This window comes from Phoxinus phoxinus (assembly GCF_949152265.1).
Source record: "Phoxinus phoxinus genome assembly, chromosome: 5".
Lineage (NCBI taxonomy): Eukaryota > Metazoa > Chordata > Actinopteri > Cypriniformes > Leuciscidae > Phoxinus > Phoxinus phoxinus.
The window spans coordinates 33,285,140-33,295,228 of NC_136880.1; the positions used below are offsets into that span (position 1 = coordinate 33,285,140).

At 38.6% G+C, this 10,089-nt stretch overlaps 1 protein-coding gene across 2 annotated transcripts in view; it reads left to right on the forward strand.

The window, feature by feature from the left end:
- carmil3 (capping protein regulator and myosin 1 linker 3) overlaps positions 1–7,937 on the forward strand; it is a 46,629-nt gene extending 38,692 nt beyond the window's left edge. Inside the window, exons 28-40 of one of the 2 annotated variants that reach the window (XM_079614410.1) lie at positions 160–247; positions 341–451; positions 597–663; positions 1,175–1,362; positions 2,330–2,409; positions 2,533–2,697; positions 3,369–3,567; positions 3,794–4,073; positions 4,440–4,555; positions 4,670–4,814; positions 5,418–5,492; positions 6,885–6,992; positions 7,268–7,935. In XM_079614410.1, coding sequence (XP_079470536.1) covers positions 160–247; positions 341–451; positions 597–663; positions 1,175–1,362; positions 2,330–2,409; positions 2,533–2,697; positions 3,369–3,567; positions 3,794–4,073; positions 4,440–4,555; positions 4,670–4,814; positions 5,418–5,492; positions 6,885–6,992; positions 7,268–7,308 — 1,663 coding nt within the window. In that variant the 3' untranslated portion in view covers positions 7,309–7,935. Of the gene's footprint in view, positions 1–159; positions 248–340; positions 452–596; positions 664–1,174; positions 1,363–2,329; positions 2,410–2,532; positions 2,698–3,368; positions 3,568–3,793; positions 4,074–4,439; positions 4,556–4,669; positions 4,815–5,417; positions 5,493–6,884; positions 6,993–7,267 lie in introns of both variants that reach the window. The other variant, XM_079614411.1, reaches the window with a different exon arrangement.
- The last annotated feature ends 2,152 nt before the right edge of the window (positions 7,938–10,089 follow it).

Genomic DNA, 10,089 nt, shown 5'->3' on the forward strand with positions numbered 1-10,089 from the left:
ACGCTCACTGCACTGCACTCATCGATCGGAATCATGAAATCTTTAATGGAAGGACCAAACCTACTTTTCTATAGCCACTGTGTTCACAGTTGGAATTCCCAGCATGGTTTTAACATGATCTAACATGAATTTTTGTGTCTCCATCTCTCTCACTCTTAGGGAGGTGAAACTATCTGTTGTCTCATATCTCACCAACTCCATAGTGGACCAGATCCTACAAGAACTTTATGCCACTCACAAAACCCTGGTACTACAAACCAATTTCTCTCTCCATTCGTCTGTTTTTTCTAAGCATGTGCACAAGCACCGCTCTTCCTCACGCATCTGTTCGTCATCACAGCTCCGGCAGGTTTCACAGATGAGGCGGCTGGAAGACGGGGGGACGGCCAGGCGCGCACACAGACACGCCGACATACTGGATGTTGTGGAGGATGACTTTGGCATCAGCATAGTGAGTGTGTTACGTGAATCACTCACAACTGACTCATCTGTGTGTTTGGTGGTATTTACAGTATCTGTCATCTCTTGTAACTCAGCTGCCTCATCATCCGCTCAGTTTGCAATGTTCTCACTCACTTCTGTCGTTCTGCACCCAGGACACAATCGCCATTAAGAAACGCAGCTCCAGGACCAGACGCATTCGTCCCGTGTCCAACAGACTCAGTGAGTCACACACACACACACACACACACACACACACACACACACACACACACACACACACACACACACACACACACACACACACACACACACACACACACACACACACACACACACACACGCGTTATGTAGGCTATCATTCATTTTTTAGTTAACTCTCATTCAGTGCTTTCAAGTCATGTATACTTCATACATTTTTTAGTTTAAACCCATTCATTCTTTATATCATATTTTAGCTCCATTTTATAATATTTATATAACATTTATTAGGCCTGTCAATTTATGATGTTAACATGTTAACAGATAAAAATAGCACTGGTAAATAAATCAAACAATATATTAACTTTTTAAAGACACTTTTTGCCATTCACTGCTTTTTGTCTGCCACAATAATGTCTTCATTTGAGTGCTTTTCTCTACAAAAATGTATATGATTATTTGCGAATGATTTGATTAGTTCGTTAATTAGCATATCATGTAATTAATTTGAATGTGATTCACTGTCCTCTAGGTCTAGGTGACGACCCTAGCTCCTCACCTTTAGTGTCCACTCCTCAGACGTCTGCTCCTCTTTCACGCTCTGCATCATGGGAAGGGTTGTCCACCCTGCCCACACAGGGTTCACCTTTGCGTCATGTGACCCACGTCAGACCGCGGCCACCACGAAGGCACAGGACTGCACATGCTCCTTTTGAGACCGTAAGAACCAGTGCCATTACCAGTATTGCCACGCCAATACTACTTTTCATATATCTTTATATAGCATGTTTATTGCTAATATAAGGTTAATGTCATAAAATGACTTAACACGACCATTTCAGGCTTTGCCTCCTATTGTGACGTTTCCCTCTAGTTTGATATTAGCCTCATATTCTTCATATATTTTTGTGATCAATATTGTCTTCAATTCAGTTTGATGGATACACTTGGCAACCAGTCATATACCGGGGCCTTGGTGTATTGTGGGAGAACACGATCACATCAAACTGAATTTAGAATTTTACCTGTAATTAAATCTGTTGCAGACAGACGCGTTTAGATTTGCACCTCCAGAGGCATTCCTTATCATGTTGTCGTTGAATTGCTTGTATCCCCTGCAGTCTTCTTGTAACTTCTATTATTCCGCTGACTAGCGAACGAATCAGTTCTGTATTCTTAAAGAGAAAAAAAAACATACTGCAATTAAATATGATTTGCAGTAAATTAAGTCAGAATCACGCTGGTTTATGTATTCTACAGGAGATGTTCTTCAAAAATACACTAAATATGAAATAAAATGGGTTAACCAACAACCATTAAAATGTTAACAAGAGAAGGAGGGGTGATTTTAATCACGTTCTCTTGTTAACGTGATTTCTTCTCAGAAATCTGACTAAACGTAGGCCCAGATGTTTTCTGCATGGTCTCCAGAATTGCAGCATCAAGCATTAAAGGCTCTCTTCTTTTCAATCACTTCTGATCAGTCTAAATGCCTGCAAGCCGTGTCTTTGTTTTGTCTGTTGATCAAATTAATGCACTGACATAATATAGAGGAACAAATCCCAGATGGTGAGACGCAGCACTATGACAGCATCATCCTCTAACACAAATTTAGAGAGATGATCTACTCCAGCCCCAGTCCATACAAGCAGACATCATCATCATTATTTCTCTTGTCGTCCTGTAGCACTGCTCGGAGAATGGTGGAGTATCTCTATTGGATGATGGACTGCCTGACTTCTACACCAAGAGAGTTTTACCAGACAGGTGCTTCAGCACTGAACACTTCTGTGTAGTAATGAAGTCTAACAATGAAGGTTTTAAAGGTCGAAGTAATGTGGGCATGCATAAATGTGGACGTTATCTTATCTCTGACTTTCTGCCTCGCAGTCAGCTGTCATCCCACCATCACGCTCAGGCTCTGAGGAGGAAGAAAAGACGCAGTGTGCTGTCAATCTTTTCAGGATTCAGGAAGAACCGAAACTCTACCATATCATATCAGGAGCCAGACCCTACAGGAAGGAGCGGGGCTTGTGGGGAGGAATGTCGCACTAAGTGAGTCATTCATATCTTAATACAGTAGTGGCCAAAAGTGATGTCCGGAAGGGATATTTGGTTTTAATTGCCCTACTAAGTTTGATTAAATCATCAAAATATAAATATTTGGTTTATATTTGATATAGAAGCAAAACACTAAACTTGGTTAAGGTATGTATCTGACCAAATTATTTAGCAAAAAAGGCTACTATAGCAACAGGTTTCATTTTACTATGCAAAAAAAAAAAAAAAATGCATAGAAAACTACAGCATAATCAGTTATTCATATTTTCATTGTTATCACAAACAAAGACACACAAGCACAACTATGCTTACAAAATATGAATAAAGGATTATGTAATTTAAAATGTAAAAATGTAATTATTGCTGCTAAATATTATTTTGTGAAAACCATATTTTCTTTTTCTAGCATTCTTTGATGAATAGAAAGTTCAAAAGAATAGCATTTATTTGAACTATAAATCTTTGGTAACATTATAAATGTTTTACTGTAACATTTGATTAATTTAATATGTCCTTGCTGAATAAAAGTACTGACATCCAAACCTTTAAATGGTAGTTTGTAAATGAAATAATACATTATAAAGTCGTTGTTTAACATGAATAAATCAGACTACATAAGTCAAACTCTTAATCTTGGTTGTTGTTTTTTTCTTTTGCTCCCTCAGTATTGCCACTGAGAATGTGTACTCCTTGATTCAACACCCAAAGGATCGTGGGAGGTTAGACCCAGGCGCTGAAGGCACCAATGGGAGGTTGGCTGGGCCGGGTGTTCAGAGGACCCCCCAGCTGTCAGGACGGCCCGTGCAGGGTATACCCCTGCCAGGAATGATGGGAATTGGCCCCTCCTGCTTCTCACAGAGACAGGTAGTCCACCACATGACATCTTTTAAATTCCTGTTAACTTCTTGAAATTGTGAATTTGAAGTAAAAATTTAATTAAAATAAAATGTATATTATTCCTTTGACTATTTCCAGAAACATCAGATTATATTAATAATATTTGAAATGCTATCAGAGATGTGTATTTAATTTATACACGCTATGAATTTGACCACAGTCTCTCACACTCTTGTCTTCCTGTTTCCTGCAGTCGCCTGATTACAGTGAGGTGTTCGGCTCATCTGAAGAGATTGGATACGGAGACCCTGAGATGGACCGACATTCAGATATCGTTGCTATAGGGCACACGCCATCTGTCGACAGACAGACAGAAACAGGAAGACAGGAATCACATTCAGACAGCCAGAAAAAGGCAGACAATATAATGGACCCACAGCTGCTGGAAATCAGAAAAAGACCCGAGCCACCGCCTCAGAGCACCAAGCCGAGCCTGGCTAAGACACGCCAGCGCCATCTGGAGGAGAGCTCTGGTATATATTATTAATATGTCTGCATATTAGTTCTTTGTACATTTATTTAAAACAGTAAAAACTAATATTGTGAAATATTACTAAAAATTTACATTTACTGTTTTCTACTTTAATATATTTTAAAATGTAATGACAGCCAATTTTCAGGAGCCCTTACTTCAGTGTCACATGATCCTTAAGAAATCATTCTAAATGGAAAAATCACGTAAATCATTCTGAAATGGTGCTCAAGAAACATTCCTTATTATTAATGTTGAGAACAGATTTGAAAAGTGAATTTATGTTAACTAGTTTTAATAAGCATATTACACTATTTAACTCTCTGTATCAATAGTATGAGCATGGCCATTCTTTTTCTGTCCCTAGATAAATCTACTGAAGATTTTGGAGAATTGAGGGAGAAGGATGAGGAAAAGGAGAACTGGAGATATGGAGAAGACCAAAAAGAACCAGAAGGACAGACCCCACCTATCCCTGAAAAGGTTTTTGGATCATATATCGTGAAACATCTGTGATTCATAATGTCAGTGATGGTTGAGTGGGAGTGTGTCTTTATGTATCATTAAAACAGCTTTCGATTATATCATTCCTTTCAGCCATGTTGTTATTATTCACCTCACACGTCTCCCAGTGGCTCCTCGCCAAATGACGTGGCCAATGAGAATCATCCACCAGCTCCTCCGCCCACCTCTGCTAAGCCTGTGTTTCACTCTGCTTCAGTAGATTCTGCTTTACTTCAAGGTAATTTATTCAGAGACTATTTATTACGTCAAAATAACATGTTAGTGGTAGTTTACTGGTACTTGCAGTGTTTACTGTTGCATTTAACTTTCCAAAAGCTAAAGTTACATTTTGGATCACAAGCAAAGGACCCCTCTTAAATAATAATCCCTAGTGAGGGACTTCTTTCTTGCTTGAGTGACTTATATTTAAAAAGTGAAATAATTAAATGTGATATTATAAAGACTTTATTATTAATTATACAAATATATTTTATAAATATCTATTTTATATTTATATATGAAAAATATGAATTTTGTATTAAGTTAACAGCGTATCTGAGATCAACACTTTAAAACAGTTTTTAGAAAGCAGAATTAAATGGTAATATCAAATTTGATGAATGTAAAAAATAATTATATTAATATTTTACTAATATATTAAATGCATATTTTAATTAGTAGATTAATTTTAAATATTAAATTAACATTTTAAGGACTTTTACAGCTCTAAAAATTGATTTAGTAAAATACTTCTCGCTCTCAAAATTCATATTTTTTTTTGTGGCTTCCCAGTTTGAAAACCCCTGATGTAGAGAATGTATTATGTTTTTTTTTTTTTCAGGCGATGAAGTCAAAAGCAGCCCTGTAGGTCCCATGAAACCACATCGAAACAGGAAAGCGAACTCATGTGACACAGGTACGCTCTACGCATCCCTTTTGAGCATGAGACGGGGGTCTGTTTTTAACATCATCTACTCTATAGGGCTGTCAAATAAAAATTAGAATTTCAAATATTTGTCGAATAAAAAAAACTGCACATTCGAATGCAAAAACCATGCATTCTAATTTTTGGTGTGTCAAGAGGCACGCGAGACATGATGACGTAACTGACTGGTGCGGCTGCGTTGTTAATTTGAAAAATGGTGGAAAAGGGCATCCTGCTGACAAAAACACTCAGTTGGTGGCAAAAATCGTGCAACGACATACTTCATATAAAGGATATCCACTGGAGGCAAGGTTGTTGAGAACCCAAGTGCAGTTTATTTACAATAACGTGATCAAACAGAAAACAAAAGCGTGGTATGGCATGAACCACAAAACAAGAACATAGACCTGACATGGAGCTTACCCACAGCAGTTACACAAAACAATACTTGACAAAGACAAATGGCAAACATGAGGGCTTAAATACACAATGACTAATGACTAGACAAGGGACACCTGTGAACAATGAAACAATAGGCTTGTTCGACTGCGCGGCACAGACCGATCGGTGAATGACATCAAAATACCGCGAGAGCGATTAGAGTAGACGGGTCTTTGATGTCATAAACCGATCGGTCTGTGCAGCGCCGGTTCAAGTGGAACAAGCCTATTGACAACATGACACATCAGACAAGGGAACACATGGCAGGATCACATGACTAACAGAGAATCACATGACAAAGACATGAAACATGACTGACATGAAACAAAACATGACACTTGACCATACCTGGCACATCGGTCAGAGTTGAGCGTGTCAACAAAAAGCGCTCAGCACTCGCTGCAGATCATGTTGACCGTCTGGTGTATTTGACGAACAATATGTAGATGTGTAGTCAGTAGAAGTGGATTGTTTCTGAATGGCAGTTTGCTATTTTGTGTTCATGTGGTTCATTACGCTGTCTGTTGACGTGTTTTTTCTCAGGTTACTGATGCATTTACACATTTTTATGCACTATTGTAACCTAATTTTCCTTGCATGCACATTAACTTTTGAAACAATTGTTCTTTAATAAAATATAATTTCCTTCCTTCATTCAATAAAAGATGCGTTGCTTGATTTGGTTTATATTAGCTTGTTGCGCTCACTTGCGCCCTCTTGTGGGCATAGGAGACAATACAGTACTTTTTTTCCCCCTCTCACATTAGGTATTGCCTTCAGATCAGAATTCGAATATTTAAGAAAAAATTCGAATTTAACTTTTCAGCCATTTTGACAGCCCTACGGCTCTAGCATGCTTTCATACATCAGCTCCGCATCAGCCTGATCCTCACGTCGTGCCTATCCCTCCCTCTGTGTGTGTGCCCCTGTATTTACCCTTAGGAATGGAGCAGGATACCCGCTGTGATCTGGAGAGATCCTCAGATCGCAAACCCCCTGTGAAAAAACCTAGACTCCCTCCGAAACGAAATAAATCTTTGGATTTCCCCGGTACTGTTGTTTTGTGTGTGTATGTACTTCTTGGAAGCGACAAGCAGTTTTATTGTCTAGTCTGACTGGAAACTGCTTCAGTGATTAGAGGAAATATTTCCTATTTCCTGTTACATGTGAATGTATCGTGAGCGTGCGAGTGTGCACCTGTCCGTGTTTGTGTGTCCACAGACAGATGGCTCTGAACTGACCTTTAACTAAGCCAGATTAGTAAACAGGTAACGTAAGTAGGCCATCATTCACTGCTCTCTCTATTCCTCTGTTTATTTCTGCAGGTCATCAGAGTTCGGAGCCAAGCAACGCTGAAGCATCATGACAACCATTTGAGCCAAAGCTCTGTGAAAACAGAGGGTCATTGTGATGCTGAGAGGAGAGAGAGGGAGAGATATGATCAGTAGATGAATTTGCACCTTGATGACTTCATAAAGACTCTCTCAGACAATTTTACACTCACATATTCAGCATATTCTTGCTTACTCAAGTGAATTGTTTTGCTCCCGCTTTTTCTTAACCATCATTCTTAACCTTCTGCACTTAACAACTATTCCTTTATTTCTCTCTCTCCGTCTCTCTCCCAGTCTTCTGACAATCTTTGACATAAAGGAACATTTTTATCTATTTATCTTCAAAACCATAGAATGATATTTTGTAAAGTATAATATATAAACAGAACCAATATTTGCACTAATCATCGCTTGATTTCTCGTTTGGTTTGGTGGATGTACATCTCCCCTTCATGTCCGACATTACCCGTGTGAAGTTTTGTAGTGTGCGACAAACTTATTCTTCTCATTTTCCGTCTACTCGATCAGTATCATAGCAGTATTACTGTTGTCTTAATCAGGCATTGTTTATGCAACTGGATAATGTTTAAGAATTTGCCGGCCCTAAATGAACTTTATTTTCTACTAAATGTGATTGAATGAATAAAAAACTGAATATCACATGTGCTGTTGTTCATTTTACTGTAGACTATGTGACTAGCCTTTTCCAGACAGATAATAACACCATACATCTTTATACCATGGTTCCGAGTCATACCCATATTTACATAAGATACTTAAAATATATCATGGTACATAAATGTCCAAAAACATGGTATTAAAAGGGTAACGTATCAAAAACACCAAATAGCCTACAACTAGATTTGGATGTAACTTCAAAGAATATCATGATACTTTTTAAAAGTCTGAGGTCAGTAAGTTTTTATTTATTTATTAATGTTTTAGAAAAAGGTTTATTATGCTCACCAAGGCTGCATTTAATCTACATCACAAAAACGATTAATAGAAATGAATAAAAAGTTACATGAACGTTTATCTAATATATAAATTATTTTCTAACGATGTAAAAGTCTTTACTGTCAAGTGTCAAAGCATTCATTACTTTCTAAACAAATCTTACTCACCACATGGTACTTAATTATCATAGCCTACTGCAATGAAAAGCATGCATTACTGTGGTGGAGTTCAAAAATACGGTTTAACCATAGTAGCCCACGTGTCAAAAACATGGTAGGCCTTTAACGTAGTAACATGTCACATGTTTTTTATTTTTTTTATTTATTTTTTTTATTATAGAACACATTTTTTACAAAACACAATATACAAAATCTCTCGTTGGGAGACGTATGTGTAGAACATAGTTAACACAATTAACTAGAACAAATTCGATAAAGAAAATAAATACAATATATATATATATATATATAATTAAAGCTGCAAGCAGCGATTGCGGGCCCAAGCCGGTGGCACCGCCACCCTGGTGCCTTTAGTTGCACTAAAGGCACCGGGTGGCGGTGCTACCGGCTTGGGCCCTCCATCGCTGCTTGCAGCTTTAATTATATATATATATATATATATGCTTGGAAACATCACAGTGGAGCGGTGCTTACTGTGAACGGTACGAACTGTACAACTGACTATTTAAACAGAGCAGTGTAATTTTTTTATGTTAGGTTGACTATTTTATTATTAAATTTTATTAAGGCTATAATGAACATGCTGCGATGTCAAGATTGGAATGCTGTGTGTGTGTGTGTGTGTGTGTGTGTGTGTGTGTGTGTGGCTCGATCGAATGGAGACATACTCCGATCGAAAACATACTCCGTCATTTTGTTCACACAGGACATCATTCAAAGTGTTTCTCTATATTTGTGTACACTCGCAATAAAGCACAACATTGTGCTTTTGTTAAACTATAAACTCTTGTCAAACTGTAACCTACAACTGTCACCCAACCAAAATATCACACACACACACACACACACACACACACACACACACACACACACACACACACACACACACACACACACACACACACACACACACACACACACACACACACACACACACACACACACAATGGCAGAGAGACAGAGAGAGACACAATCCACATTCAAACCACAATATCTGACTTTCTGTTGGTCGGAGCTAATGACTGTAAATTAGAAAGTTGTTCGGCTTGATATGATCAATATACACGCTGAGTTTTGTAACTGTAGGTAAAACTATAACTAAGTTATAACACACTTTATGCATCCTTTTTTAATCATAAATGTGTTTCCTCGCCACGGCCAAACCGTTCGAGATATCAAAAATCCCTGGCAATTTATCATCTTCCATGTCTTGACTTCATGCTGACCGAGTTTCGTGGTCATCGGATGAATTCTCTAGGAGAAGTGTTTCAAATGCGAGAGCAAGCGTTCTCCAATCAACCCGTAATAGCCGACTTCCTGTTGGGCTGGCGTAAAACTTGACCCAGGGAAAGTTGTTCGGCCCGATTAAATCTATATGTGTACCGAGTTTCATATTAATTCATGCAAGCGTGTTTGATATACGGACAAGTGTTCGAATCCCATTCCAGGGGGCGCTGTAGAGCCCCCCTGCCACGCCCGGGTACCAGCTTCAGCCTGGCCCTGATGGCCGCGGGTTCTGACCTGTGTGCAAAATTTCAAGAGTTTCCGAGCACGTTAAGGCCCTCAAAAGTGCCAGAGATTTTGCACACAGCAGAGAAAGGGTTAAACTAAACTAGCCCCCCTCCTCACACACACTCACACACACAGAGGGGCAGAGGGAAAATGCTCCAAATAGTA